At 50.6% G+C, this 14,575-nt stretch overlaps 1 protein-coding gene across 1 annotated transcript; it reads right to left on the reverse strand.

Moving 5' to 3' along the window:
* On the reverse strand, positions 1-7,215 carry MAP1LC3B (microtubule associated protein 1 light chain 3 beta; the record flags this gene model as incomplete). Its single annotated transcript, XM_079541661.1, has 4 exons — positions 1-175; positions 2,538-2,644; positions 5,260-5,315; positions 7,176-7,215. 4 exons carry the CDS (start codon positions 7,213-7,215, stop codon positions 1-3), a joined length of 378 nt encoding a protein of 125 aa, XP_079397787.1.
* Positions 7,216-14,575: the final 7,360 nt, after the last annotated feature.

Raw genomic sequence — 14,575 nt, forward strand, 5'->3', positions numbered from 1 at the left:
CTAGATGGAAGACTGCACTCCGAAAGTCTCCTGAGAGGCATACACCATGTACAGGAAGCCGTCCTCGTCCTTCTCGCTCTCGTACACCTCGGAGATGGGCGTGGAGACGCTCACCATGCTGTGTCCGTTCACCAGGAGGAAGAAGGCCTGGTTGGAGTTCAGCTGCAGGCGTCGCCTGTGAGAAGTCAGGAAGCAGGGGAGGAGGTTCACAGGGATGGCAATGCAAACAAAGGCTTTGGGATGGGGGGTAAAACAAAGCCCTCCACCAATGACAGCGGTGGGACGTCTGCACCCGGAGCGGCCCTGCCTGACAGGAGGCATTTGGTTCTCGCCCTATAGCTGCATGAAATTCATCATCTGCAGATGCTCTCAGACACATCCGCTGGCAGGAACCCCCGTTTCACAGGAACAGCACAGGCTGCACTCCCAAAGAGCGTTAAACTGAAGTGAACAGGAAGAGATGTTCCCTGTGTCATGGTTCTATGGACACCCTGCCAGGATGACGCTGGGGCAGCAGATCATCCCATACAACCTGCAAACAATGAAGACCCACAGAACCTCTGGCTTGCTGCTGAGCTCCACAGCACCTCACTGGAAAGGTAAACCTGGGGAAGAAGGACTGGCACAGCTTCCACCTGAGGGCTCCGTGCCTATTAAACTCACTTTGACACCAGCACTGTCACAGCCCGTGTTGAACCTTTCATCTCTCCTCCCATGAGAAGCACCACGGGAAGACAGAGAGCAACAGAATTTCCAGGCTGCGTAGCACAACGAACACCTCCCCTGGGTGTGTTCCCTGCATCACATTTTTGTCTGAGCCAGGAAAATACATATTGCTGCTCAACTCCCTCCTGAAAGCAGGTCTGCAGGGAAGAGCTAACTAACCAAGTGGGCAAGGAGGAACACAGATAAGAGGAGGTGCAAACGAGGAGAGAAGAACAACGGATTAGAAAGGCTTCCCTGCCACTTCTGCTCTCTGCTGAGCTGGAAACAAGCATTTCCTCAGCCTCAGTCACAGCCTGGAAGGGCCCTCCTACAGTGAGCACTAAGGGCTCCAGGGTGAGCCAGCAGGGAAGGCAGCAGCCCTGTGAGGCTGGGCAGGAGCAGCCTGCACTGCACACCGGTCCTGATGTGCACAAGAGGAGCTGGCTGAGGACCAAGCCCAGCCAGTACTAAGTCATCTATTAAACAAAAGAGATGGGGAAAATCCTGCATCTTGCTCTTAAACTTCTTGCCTAAGGCCTTCATTAGAAATTCTAGCTCACCTGGGGAATCAGGTTCTCACTTCCAGAAACCTTACCTCACCTCCTTAGCCATGCCAGAGCTGGGACTTGCTCAAGGCTTTTATCAAAGCCTCCGGGGCACGGAGTTGTTTGGACACGTGGGACAAAACCCAGCTTTTACAGCTCGTGTCCTCCAAGAACCAGCTCCCTGTTACTCCAAGAATCCAAGAACCAGCTCCCTGTTACACCACTGACTGCAGCAGAACTGCTGGGTCACAGCCTGAACCTTGGCTGAGCACCAGGTGAGGAGGTGTAGCTAACCCAGGGGGCTCAGCTGCAAGCCATGCAACTGAGTGGCCAGAAGGGGATCCAGCCCTCCTCACCCTCATTTAAGGGCTAGCAGCCAAGGAAGCAGCATTTCTCTGCGCAGAGACTGCACTCTTCTTGAGCTGCCATTGGAAGGGGTGAGTCAATTTTCCTTTTTTTTAACCTGCTGTTGTTCTGTACTGCCTGTTAGAGGGCACTGTCACAGCCTTCTGCTGCCATACAGTGACCAACAGAAAACAAATTCTGGTTTGCTGGTAGCCTCCAAGTTCACTGCTTGAGAGCTCTTACTAATCAAGTATTCCTACTTGACGTTGTGCCAAGAGAACTGCGCTTTGAGCAGAAGCTCTGACTGCAGTTTAAAGCCACACAATTCCCATTTCATGGTTATTGCCAAGGTTATTGCCCCTTGGCCTTTTCTAATAAGCAAAGCTCAAGCACCAACAAGGAGCAACACTCAAACCGCAGCCTGTGCAGACAGCTGTGTCAAGGCAGCACTCATCTGAACGTATGTTTTTCAGGCCTCAGTGCTGTCAGTGAGGGTAACCTCATTTCATGATCAAAGGATGCCAGTGTCAACCCCAAGCAGCAGCTTGGAGCTCTGACTAGGAGCTCCAGCTCCCCCTCCAGCAATGGGAGGAGGCAGGCACTGCAGAGAGGGACTGCCAGGCAGAACACTGAGAAGGCATCCCAAAATAGCCAGGCAGGAAGCACTGGGGCCCTGGGCCAGAAGCACCCATGTCAGACAGGGATTCTCAGCCCGACTCCATTCTTGGCACCTGGGAAATGGCCATTTCTCTCAAAAGCAAACTGAGAGCTCGGCCCTTAGCAAAGGTCCTTTCCAGCAGAGCCAAAGGAAAAGTGCCTTCTTGTGACTCCATCCTAGTGATGATAGAAGCACTTGTTGGATGCCTTTTCCATCTAAGGGGTTCCCAGAGCTGTGCACTGGGTGGGCTGTACCCAGGGCTGTGTGGAATCACAGCATACTACCTGATGATTTTGATGAGCTCGCTCATGTTGACGTGATCTGGCACCAGGAATTTGGTCTTATCCAAAACAGGAAGCTGCTTCTCCCCCTTGTACCTTTCAATGATCACCTAGAGAGAAACAAAAGAAAGCAGCAGAAGATGTGAAAGGCAGAAACTAGAGCCCTCACCCCCTCCATTTTAAACGCAGCAAAGTAGGAGGATTCACCCTAAGCTCCATTTCACTTCATTTGTAAGTGGAAGTCTGGTTTGTAAATGTCACATCTGCATTATAATCACCATCACCTGCCTCTTCTGTTTGCAAGAGTCCCTGTAAGATGGGGGAACAAACAGGTTTAGCAGCACAGACTTGCAACTTTAAATGGTTTTCACTGGGCTCCTTTAATCTAGCTCTGAACCCCCAGCAACAAGGAAACCAGGGAAAGGTACAGCAGGCTTCTCTCTAACACACTGCATTGGCTGCTATGGAAGTCTGCAGCCTCACACAGCTCTCACCACAGTTTCTCCAGCTTCTCCTGACTATCGGGCTGTCTCTAAGAACTACAGCTCTGGATTAGCATGCTGCTCTGCTCTCCTGCCGTGGTTTCTCTCATGCATAAGAAAAGGTGACTTCTGAAGGATCTAAAGCCTTGAAGCAGAGAATTTCCTCCTTAATCTCAAGAGGGCATGCCTAGGAACCAGTAATTCCATCAAGGTTGTTATGTAGTAAAGACTTAACTGCGGAGGAAACTGTAGGTTTGCCAATTTAAGCAGCACTCTGCCCAGCAACTGCATGTAGTTCCTGCTTTTAAGGAATGATCTCAGAATTTGTGTACCAGTTTCCACAGCCACACAGGCTTTGTTGTTTTTAAAACCAACGGTAGCTACGTGACACCACTGACTTGGAAGGGACTTGGATCGTATCCATGCTCACGGGGCCTGGCTGTGTTGATATTCAGAAGCTGCACAGGTGAAGGGATATGAAGCCAATTTAATTACATCAGAGAGAAACTTTCTTACATCCGTTAAAATACACGCTGGGTAAAATTCTGTGGAGGGGGGGGAAAAAATGCACTGTTTTTAGTGAGGTAGACTGTAAGCAATGGATAATTTTGCCAACAGCAAAATGGAGGATGGCAACCATACAGGAGCGATGCACCATCAGCATGACATCGCCATCTCAACTCATCCAGAACTGCTAATGATGATAATGAGGCAATGACTCAAGCTAGAACGTGGTCTGGCAAGCAGAGCAAGCCCCCAGGGAGCCCGTGCATGCCTGTGCTGTCATTGCCAGTCTGTATCACTGCATCTCCAACGAGTTGCTCAGGTACCTCTGAATTTTCCCCAGTAATATCTCCACGGCCGACTTAAAATGAGAGCTTTGCTGTAAATCAGTGGTTTTCAATCTGTGGTCGCAGAGCTCGGGGACTACTGCTAAGTGATCTGTGAAAGGTGGATGAAAAAGCAATCTTCTGTGAGGGGAAAAGATTTGTTATGAAAGGGCCTTCTGGGAAAAGTGCAGATTCTAGATAAGTCCAAAAATTGCAGCTATAAAGTATGACTTGTTCCCACGCCAAGCAGCATGCTAAAACAGCAGCTTCAAGAAGAGGTAGCTTGATGCTAAAGTGAAGCTGGAAGCCTTTCAGTTTATTTCACATGGAGACAGCAACTGTTTCTGCTCAAAAGCTTGCACCACAACTGCTGCTTGCAGGCAGTCTGTTCTCTCTGAGAGCAAATTCTTCTGTGGCCATCAGCACTCATCGCTGAGAACCAAAGTTATGGCATCTGATTAACTTCTCATCTCTGCAAAACTTCCCACTTCCACTCATCCATGTCTATAAACGCCTGAAGGGAGGAGGCAGAGGATGGAGTCAGCTCTTTTCAGTGGTTTCCAGTGCTGGGATGAGAGGCAGTGGGCACAAATCAGAGCACAGGAGGTTCCCTCTGACCACCAGCAGCACTGTGCCGTGCAGGTGACTGAGCACAGGCACACACTGCAACACTCCCCACAGGAATCTTCTATAACCACCTGGATATGGTGTGGGCACGCTGCTCTGCGTGTCCCTGCTGGAGCAAGGCCTGGGCTTGACAGCCTCCAGAGGTCCCAGCCAACCTCAACCATTCTGGGATTCCGCATTCCCCACCTTTTGCTTCCTAGAATGCTTTATTTGCATTGAGGATGCCATTAAAAAAAAGGTTAAGCAGCATTTGGAGCTGACTTGATAAAGGCAAGTGGAAAAATCTGGCTGATCTCCTCTTTGAAGTGACCCAATGCTAGATGGAAGGATTTGACACCAAGCAGCATTCCTGGAGATCTCAGAGCCATAAGCCATTTCTCTGCAGACAAGGGTTTTCTGTCTTTCTCAGCACAGATTTGTGATGAAAGCCACATCTGTCTCCAAACTACTGTGCTTTCTTCTTGATTAGCCTCTGCGGATTCTTCTTTCAGGGAAGAAAAGTCAGTCCATTTTGAGACGAGAAGAGCTGAACGCTCTGGGGACTCTCAAAGCTCAGCCTGGGTGCGGCTCCTAAACTGCAACAGACAGCACAGGAAGCTCTGCTTCCCCTGCCCCCAGCCAGCACCTTGCTGTGGCAGCTGCCTGCAAAATGCAGAATGCTTCTGCAATCCAGGCTTAGTGACCCTGAACGGCCAAAGTGTAATTTGGACACACGAGGACAGCTCTCTTACAGGTTTTTAATAACAAAACATAAGCAGAAATTGGGGTGATAGGAATAAGACTCACCGGTATTTTAGTTGGATGCTGATCTCGTATCAGTCGTACATCTTCAACTCTTTGCTCTGCAAGAGATTAAAAGAACCGCTGTTCAGACATCTGCCTTCAACGCTGGGGTAACTTCATTTCCCCCGTGCTGAAGGGAGGACCTTCAGGTTGGTGAAAGGCACAAAAGTACATTCAGGCAAAGCTGTTTTTAACTGAAAAGCAAGAAGTCTCCTCTGACAGGTGGTACTTGGCTCTTTAGCCCCAGGTGACAACTGCTGCACACACACACGCTGGCTGGGGCTCCTAGGAAATGTAAAGGGAGATGGACCCCGCGGCCACCTCATCTTCTGCCCACTGCAACAGACATCTCAAAAACGCATAGCACCAAGTTACAACACCCAAGCTACAAACCAAAGCTGAACACCCTGTGTTATTTCTGCGAGATCCCTGAAAAGGAAGTTGCCAACAATTAAAATGTGAGCCCCAAGCTCAGCTGAGGCCCAGCAGCATCAGCTTACACTGTACATTCTTGTATTACCCAGTTACAGTTTTCTATTTTGATTCTGCTGCACGCATTGTTGCGGAAGCAGTTGGGAGATTGTGGTACTTAGATATTTCACTGCTATCTGTGCCAGTTTTTAGGATAAAGTTCACCTCTCCTCAGACATAAATATTAATAGTACAGATGTTATGAGCCAGGCTAAAGTGCAACCTAGAGCCAAAGTAAACAGCCACGGCTGCTTTTAGATGTGCTTGCATCTGCTCCTACCCTGCCTACTGGCAGGCTCAGTGGACTCAATTTTAACCTCTATGGCTCTTCTCAGTGTGCTGGGGCTTTCCAGGCCGTCCTCGTCTCGTAAACACTTCTGAGGGTGAAGACTGAGTGTTGCATCACAGCCTGACCACAGCTTCAGCAGGCACTGAGCTGGGGAGAGGTGCTGCTGGTGGCAGAAGAGCTTAGATCAGCACTGTCGGCTCCTTGCTGGCATGCTAATGCACAACACGCACTACCTGTCCATCACTGAGCAACATCACTCAGCTCTCCATTAACCCACATTAAGCCCACGTGCAATCAAACACATCCGTGTGCCTTTTGTGAGCCCAACCAGGAAATGCAGCTCACGTGAATCACGGCTTTAAGCTGGATGTGAATCAAGCAGAGAACTAAGGCAGCTAATATGCAAAGCCTTCAGCAGGCTGCTGGGCTGGGAACCTGCGAGGCCTAAGCCGCATTCTCTTAAGTTGTTTACAGAGAGAGCGGTGAGGTGCTGGAACAGCTGCCCAGAGAGGCTGTGATGCCCCGTCCATCCCTGGAGGTGTTCAAGGCCAGGTTGGATGGGGCCCTGGGCTGCTGTTAATTGGGGAGGTTGGCAGCCCTGCATGCAGGGGGGTTGGAGCTTCGTGATCCTGGAGGTCCCTTCCAACCCTGGCCATTCCGTGATTCTCCACAGAGCAGCACGAATACTCCAAGAGCAGCAACGGTACCGAATTAAAACGCTCCTTTAAGGTTTCAACCACCAGCAACGCCAGGCGCACAGGGGGCGGGTTGGCTCAGTTCCCCAAGCGGGGCGGGTCGGACGGCGGCACCGCCATTCAGCACAGCCCCCCGCCGTGTGGGAAACACAAACCTGCTCGGCGCCGGGCGCGGCTCAGCACCGCTCTCTGACGGCACCGGTGGCAGCGGCAGCTGCTTGGCTGCCATCCTGGCCGAACTGAATTCCTGCTGACAGGCGGCGCGTTCGGAAGGGCCTTGAGAGAAGGGCCCAACGGGGCGGGCAGAGCCGCGTCTCCCCCCGCAGCCGCCGGCGTCGGGGCGGCTTCAGCGCTCGGCAAGGCCCGACGTCCTTCCGTCCTCCCCACACCACACACCCAGCCGCGGCGCCGAGGCCCGGCAGCCGCCGCGTTCCCCCCGCCCCACACACACACGCGAAGCTCACCGAAGGTGCGGCGCTGCTTGAAGCTCTTTTCCGAGGGCATGGCGGCGGCTCGGCCTCAGGCCCGGCGGACGCTGTGCGCGGCGCTGCGCCCAACCCCGAGTGGCGGCGTCCGCCCCCCCGCGGCCACCCCCAGCCGCGGCGCCATCAGCTGACGCGCGCGTCACGGCGGGGCGGGCGCTGCGCCGCCGCCATCTTGAGTGTGGCGCAGCTCTGGTGTTTGTCCGTGAGGCGGAGCCGTGACCGCTGCGGGGTGCCCCGCTATGGTTCTCCACGCAGCCCTGATTCCCACTCTATTTCTTCCTGGGGCACTGCTGTTGTTGTTCCAGAGTGCCCCGCCGTGGTTTGCTCAGGGACGCAGCCTTTGCTATCTCGGAGTGCTCCGCCATGTTCCTCCTCAGGGTCGCCCCGCCGTGTCCCCTGCGGGCAGCGCGCTGCCACCTCACAAGCAGTCCGGCTCCCAGCGCTGGGGGATTTTCCTGGCAGCTCCCACCACTCAAAAAACAAAACAAAACAAAACAAAAACACAAAAACGCAAAGCAGAGGGACATAGAATCAGAGAATGGCCAGGGTTGGAAGGGACCTCCAGGATCTCGAAGCTCCAACCCCCCCTGCATGCAGGGCCGCCAACCTCCCCATTTCACAGCAGCCCAGGCTGCCCAGGGCCCCATCCAACCTGGCCTTGAACACCTCCAGGGATGGACGGGGCATCACAGCCTCTCTGGGCAGCTGTTCCAGCACCTCACCACTCTCATAGCAAAGAACTTCCCCCTGACATCCAACCTAAACCTTCCCTCTCTCAACTTCAAACCATTTCCCCTTGTCCTGCCATTATCTACCCTTTCAAAGAGTTGAAACATGCAGACATTCAGTGCTTTGCTCTCTCCCCATCCTCAGTGTCTTTCTGTCACCCCAACACAACCTCCCTTGCCGCTGGGCTCTGCGCACAGTTACAGGCGTAGTGCTTTGCTAAACAGGATTTGGAAGGCATTGCAAAGTCGGTGTAAAAACCCCAGAGCAAAATTTTCGAGGCAGGTTTTTCACTTCGCTTGGCTTTCAGTCCCGCTGCCCCGTCACGTGCTGTTTGTCAGGCATCGATTCGATTGCAAACAGTGCTCGTCTCCAGCCAAGTTTACTCACATCCATCCTGCAGACATTCTGTCTCGATTAGAAATGCCCAACTGTTCCCTCCCTCAGCAGCTTTCTGACACAAGCTGTTGGCTGTAGACTTTCAGCTGCCTCCCTTTTCCCCTTCCCTCACATATGTTCGAGGCGCCGTGTTTCGAAATACAGGAGCGATTTTGCAGCAGTAGGACTGCGTGGTCTCGCTGCACGACCCAGCTTGTGCTGCTGAAGGGTGTTGCAGCCAGCAGTGTCCTTATCAAACCAGCCTGCAGGGAGGAGAACCGTTTTCCCACCTGCTTAGAGCTGGTCAGGCTTTCTACAGCTGCCAAGGTGTGACAATACACTGAAGTTACAGTGGCGTGCTCTCAGTCTGGAATGAGGGTTCATTACCTAATGTTATGATTCAGGGTCAAGCGTTTCCGGTGTCAAGCTAATTATAGGATGGGATCATTAAGGACGTGACTAATTAGGGGGGAAAAAAACAGCCCTGAGGTGTGTGAGTGCTCACCCTGGTGTCCAGAGACAGCAGGTGATGGGTGATCATCAAGAATCTGATGCGGCTAAAGCTAACCATCCCAAGCTTCTCTTTCAACTTGATTTTATTCTTCCTTACCGCCTTTAAAAAAAGCCATTCTCTTGCTGAGGACATCCTGCCATGCTCTGGGCTGTCCCGTCTCACAGGATGCTGCACTCTGTGACTGCAGGCAGGCAGACAAGCACTGATGTTTGACAACCACTCGTTGTTTTTGCTGAGTGCCCAGGTGAGTTTGAACAATACTGAGCACTACGCGTCGTGCAGTTTTCCTGCATGCCACCAACTGTTAGTAGGGCTGCAGCTCAGTCTGAAAACATCCATATGGTGCTTAGGGAGAGCCACAATCAGAGTATCTGCTGACAGGCTGGGCTATCACATGTTCAGCTCATGAATAATCTGCAGAGACTGTGAGAAGGAAAACTTAGATCCGCGCTGTGACTCGCTTGACCTTTCCCTGTTCATCCCAGCCTTAGCCTGTGTCTGCATTTCAACAGCACAGACAGTTGGCAAGTGTGGATTTGAGAAAGGTGTTAGGCGCAGTTGGAATGACAGCATGGACGTGGCCTTTGGGACCAGTGCTGCCGAAGCACAGTTTTACAATGAGAAAATGTTGCTTTTGAGCTGCGGTTGCCTCAGATATGGTGACTGCACTGGAACAGAGCCCTTGGAAAATGTCGCTCACAGAGCGTTTTCATGATGGTCTTAGAACATTTTACAAAGCACTTAGTCTGAAGAGGAGATGTAACTGAAAGCAGACATTATTTAGTCTTCACGTATGCAAAAGGTTGCTGCAAAGCAAGGACAAAGGAAGGGCATTAGGTGTTCTCTGCATGCAGTGAGTCTCGGACAAGAAGTAATGAGCTTATGGCTTGGAAAAGGCGATACAAGTGGTGCAGGGGGTTAGGGGTGGGAATAGTGGAACATCAGGATGAATTGCCTAGGAAAGCAGTGGGATGGTCAGCATCAGAAATTAGAAAAGAAAAAAGGAATTAGTAAAACGTGTATTGAAGAGCTTAGGGAGAATCGATCTCATCTTGGGGAGAGGGAGGGAGTAAATGGTCTCTTACAGTACCTGTCAGTGCTGTTTCCTCATGAAGACAGAGATGTGATTTGCCTGCTTACAAAGCAGGTCAGAACAGAAGGTGGGATGAACCCTAGCTCTGATCCTCCTATCTGTGCCCTATCCAGCAGGCTACACTACATTTTCAGTCTGAATTAAAGATATCAGTGTTTCCCAACTGTTATCTCTTCCGGCAGGCTGTTGGCTTTTTCTCTTTGCTTATTTGTTTGTTTTGTTTTTCTTCTTCTTCTTCTTTTTTTCCCCTGTTGCTACAAAGCCTGTAAGAGCCGTGAGTCGCTCTCTGAACCCCAGCTGATTTTTACAGCGCTTCCCTGGGGGAAAAACTCCCACATCCCCTTCACCCCAGAGAAAATGGAGTTTCCATTTTAGCTGCTTCGCAACGAAGTGAATTGGGAATCGACAATCAGAATTGGGAAACGTCCCCTTGTTTGCCCAGTAAATCTGTACTGAAAAGGTTTTTGACAGTGCGTGGATGAAGCTATTTCCCTGCAGTGCTTTACCCTTCTGGAAGGCAGCACTTGAATGTCCAGGGCTATTAGCTCAGCAGCTGTCAGAAGTATTAAATTCACCAAGCATATGGATACAAATAAGTAGTATAATAAAAGGAAGGATGCCATGATCAGAGTAACTTGAATTCTCACCATTTCCCTGGGTTATTTTCTCATTAATTGTGTTTATTGATCTAGCTCAGCTAAAGATTAGTGTGGGACTTTGTTTAATGCAGTGTGCAACCATTACTGAGCTGCCATGGGAGGCTGTCAGACAGACCTGGATTGTAGTGAATTGTTTGCAGCGACTTAAAACAACTCTTCTGAGAAGTCTGAATCTTAATTTTTTCCTAAGATGGTGCCCATTCTATGAAGAAAACCCTAACCTTCAAGTTTCTCTATGAAAGTCCCCTTCTAATTTAGAAGAACTCAAGCAGGAAGCGGTGAGAATGACAAAAGCTCTCTCCTGTGTGGGGCTGTAAGCGTGTAATTTAGAAATGTGAAACTGAAGAAACCACTAACAGGCCATTTTTCGGTGTGGTTTTTCTTTGAGGTCTAAAAGCAGATGTGCCTATTCCTCAGTGGGAGCACTGACGTTGGTTCTCTCTTCTATCTGGCCACATATTTCACAAGGCTTTGGGAATACAGGACTTCTGAGATTCTGAACCAGATGCTTTTCTTTTCGAAGGTAAATCCAAACAAAGATACAGACATATGGATTGCCATCACAGAAACATTCGCTTGGAATACTGGGCTGAAAACTCATGGCATTTCCCATGTAAGTACTGCCCAAGACGTCACTGCTGTATGCCATAACCCTGACATCAGTTGCTGCTACTGCTGCTGCTGCTCCAGCAAATATGTCTTGGCTTCAGGATCAACTGTTCAACAGGAGCTGTTGACTTCACAGGGGAACACAGTAAATCAGTTGGTGGAAGCAACAGTAACTTCTGTTTATGCACTGCCTTTCACTCGAAGATATCCATAACCTGACAAGCAGCAATGGCAGCGTGAGGGCAGGAAGAATAGCTGGGGAACTGCAGAACGATGGAGCATGCAGCAAAACCTTCTGTTGTTGTTTAGTACACCTAGGATTAAAGGATCTCCACGCGTTTTCAATTAACTGAGTGCTACATCGCCCATGGCTTCAGCAGCCATCCTCCTTATTTACATCATGGGAAACTGAAGCATGCAGAGGTTGAGCTGCCAGCAATTGCCCAATCATTGCTCAGCAGCTGACCCAGTAATAGCATCTTGAACACCTGACTGCCCGTCCTGTGACCTGTCCTTAAGATAATGCTTCTGAGAATGGAGCTGCCAGAGGTGCTGGGCACACTGATATCGTTCGGGCTGGACCGTGGCCAAAGCAGAGAGAACAACTGCTCCTTGTAAAAGTGCCACAGCGTTTTTGGTGTCCCCAGGCACCCGTGGCCACAGCTGGGCTTCAGATCGAATAATACTTCATTACAAGGACAGCTTGCTGAAGAAATACCATGCCTTCTTTCATTAAGAGAGGGCACAGCTCTCGGCTCCAAAGCAGAAGGATGCAAAACAGTTCCTGAGTCACTGCCATCAGCATTTTCTGCTGTGCACAGGGCTTCCCAGATGAGCCCTGTGCCTGTCCGTGCTTCAGCTTGTCCTGCAGTTTCTGGTGAGATCAAAGCCCAGACAGAAAGGGAGAAGATGGAGAATTCTAAAAGCGGGACAAGAAAAACTATTTTCCAGCTTAAAACACCAAGGAAATAATGTCTGGGATGAAAACAATATTTACATCACAAAAAAACGAAGCAAAATTCTTTGGTCTTTCCATTGAGATATTCCCTCTTCCAAGTGTCCTGCCTCCAAGGATGCTTATTGCAAAGCAGAAATCCCACTGCAGGCTTATGGCAAATAAACGAGCTGCAATTATTCTGTGTTGCAAACAGGACTTGTTCATCTGTCTCGGCCTGTCTTGCCACAGTTTTCTGTCCTCTTTGCCAAATGGAAAAGAAATAATTCTCTGCTAGCCGATCAGGTTGTAATTGGCTGGGTATGCCATCAGCTGGCACATCCTGCTCGGAGGCTGGGAAGGCACAAAACGCTTCAGGATTACAGAAAATGAGGATGCTGACTCTGGGACCAATCCAGAGCCCTTCAGAGCGAGCGTGAAGGCTCTAATTGACTGCAGAGAGAGCCGCACCAGCTCCTTAATTGCTGGAGAGAAAGGGAACAATGAGTTTTCGCTCTCAGTACATCCTGCTGGGGAGCCCGGTGCTGAGGTCTGCGAGCTGCCTGCCTGAAGCAGCAGCGCTGGAAAGCTCTGGGCTCTTAATCTGGAGTTGTTTACAAAGAAGGGTGCTCAGACATTGGGTTGTGCCAGCGGATGTGTGATGATGATAATTCACTTATGCTGCGTTTCCTGTGGGAACAAATAAAGCTGGTGGATTCAGATAATGGTGGCATAAAAGCACCAGAGATAAATACTGAAGTTTTAAGTTTTGTTTGGTTAGAACCACTCTGCAGCATCTCTCTGCCTTGAAGACCTCTGCTTCTCCCTCCAAATCTAGAGGGAATGGGTGCGGGCAATGGAGTGCCGTGGGAGCTAGCATGGATTTGCCATGGGAAAGAGGTCAGCAGGCCAGTGGGAAAGCATCTATGAGGGATGGAGGAGAAGGCACCCATGGAGATGTGCATAAGGGTGTACAGTGTAGGTGTGGGGAAGGGAGGGGAGGCAATGAGGCACGGAGGGAACATTCGGGTGAAGAGGAGAGAGAATACATCCCGGGTAAAAATAGAAAATCCAAAAGAGGAAAAGAAGCAGGGAGGAAAGCTGCTTCTGCTGCAGGCTGCTGGGTTTCTGCTTCAGGCAATGTCGTCAGGGACATCTTTTGTTTTGTTTGCACCTAAATGCTTGCCATCAGGACTTCTGGTGTCCTCACCATGAATCCCTCAGTTCCCTAGCAAACAGACAGGGCCTCCTGGAGCCCCGTCCGGAAAGTTTGAGTAAGGGGGAAAATCCATGTGATTCCATACAGGTGGAAAACAGCTCCAGACGTGTTTCCAAACAGTCTGTTCTTTGAGGTGACTCATTGTCCACGTGCCTCATTGCAGACTCGTGGTGCAGCTTTCCTTCATTCGACCAGAGCTGTGGGCACCAAACTTGTCCATCACCGAAGCCCCAAAGGCACATTTTTAAAGATGACAGCCTCATTCTGCACGTGAGCTGCACTGGAGGAAGGAATGCAGCGGTTCAGGCTGTGAGAAGCTGTGCATTTACTCATCCCGTGCTGTAGCAATTGGTTCACACGTAGCCTTGCAGCCTGCACTTGTCATCTGTCATCTGATGGATGCACCCGAATGCATGGTTCTTGGAAATCAGGGTATTGTCCCAGAGACAAGGTTTGCCTGCTGGATTCCTTAGCAGAACCCTCAGGCTGTCCAAAGCAATCACGTATCTCACCTCATCTGTTCACAGCACCTCATGTCCAATGTTCCTCCTCCTTTTGTGCCAGCGGTCACACCGTGGGCAGACAGCCACCCTGCAGCAATGCTCGTGGGCAGAGTTTGGAGACTTTTGGAGTCAGTTCAATGTCTGCTTTCCCGTCTCTGTTCAGTTGAAGTACCTGCAGTCAGGCTGCCATGGTGACAGCTGCTCTGAGCCTCTCGCAGGGGTGAGGCCCTGCTATTAGGATTCAGGGCAGTGCTTCTGCTGCCATCGCAGAGACCTCTTCTGCCAAATGCTTCATTGAATGCGGAGCTCACTTTATTACAGAAATCCCAGCTGAACAGAGACTCTTCAGAACGGAGAGGCAAGCAAGGTTTGCTTTAATTTTTGTTATTATCTGGAAACAGCTTAAGTTCCTCGCAGGCCTGTTGGTGCAGCCCTCGCAGCCATTCCTGCTCACATGAGGATGTTCAGGCACACCCCGGGGTTCGGGATGCAGATGTCTTGCAGAACAGTACGGCAAAGCAGAACCATTTATAAAAATGCCCAGCTTCCCCCTGCAGAAAAGGAGCAGCTGTGAAGAGTGAACGGTCTCGGGAAGGAGCAGAACAAGAGACTTGTGCAGAGAGTCAGTTGTCGAGGAGCCTCGTTAGCGCAGTAGGTAGCGCGTCAGTCTCATAATCTGAAGGTCGTGAGTTCGATCCTCACACGGGGCAAGCTGGGTTTCCTCCTTTTTTTTTCCCTCCCTTT

Source organism: Tetrao urogallus (genome assembly GCF_951394365.1).
Source record: "Tetrao urogallus genome assembly, chromosome: 12".
NCBI classification, from domain to species: domain Eukaryota; kingdom Metazoa; phylum Chordata; class Aves; order Galliformes; family Phasianidae; genus Tetrao; species Tetrao urogallus.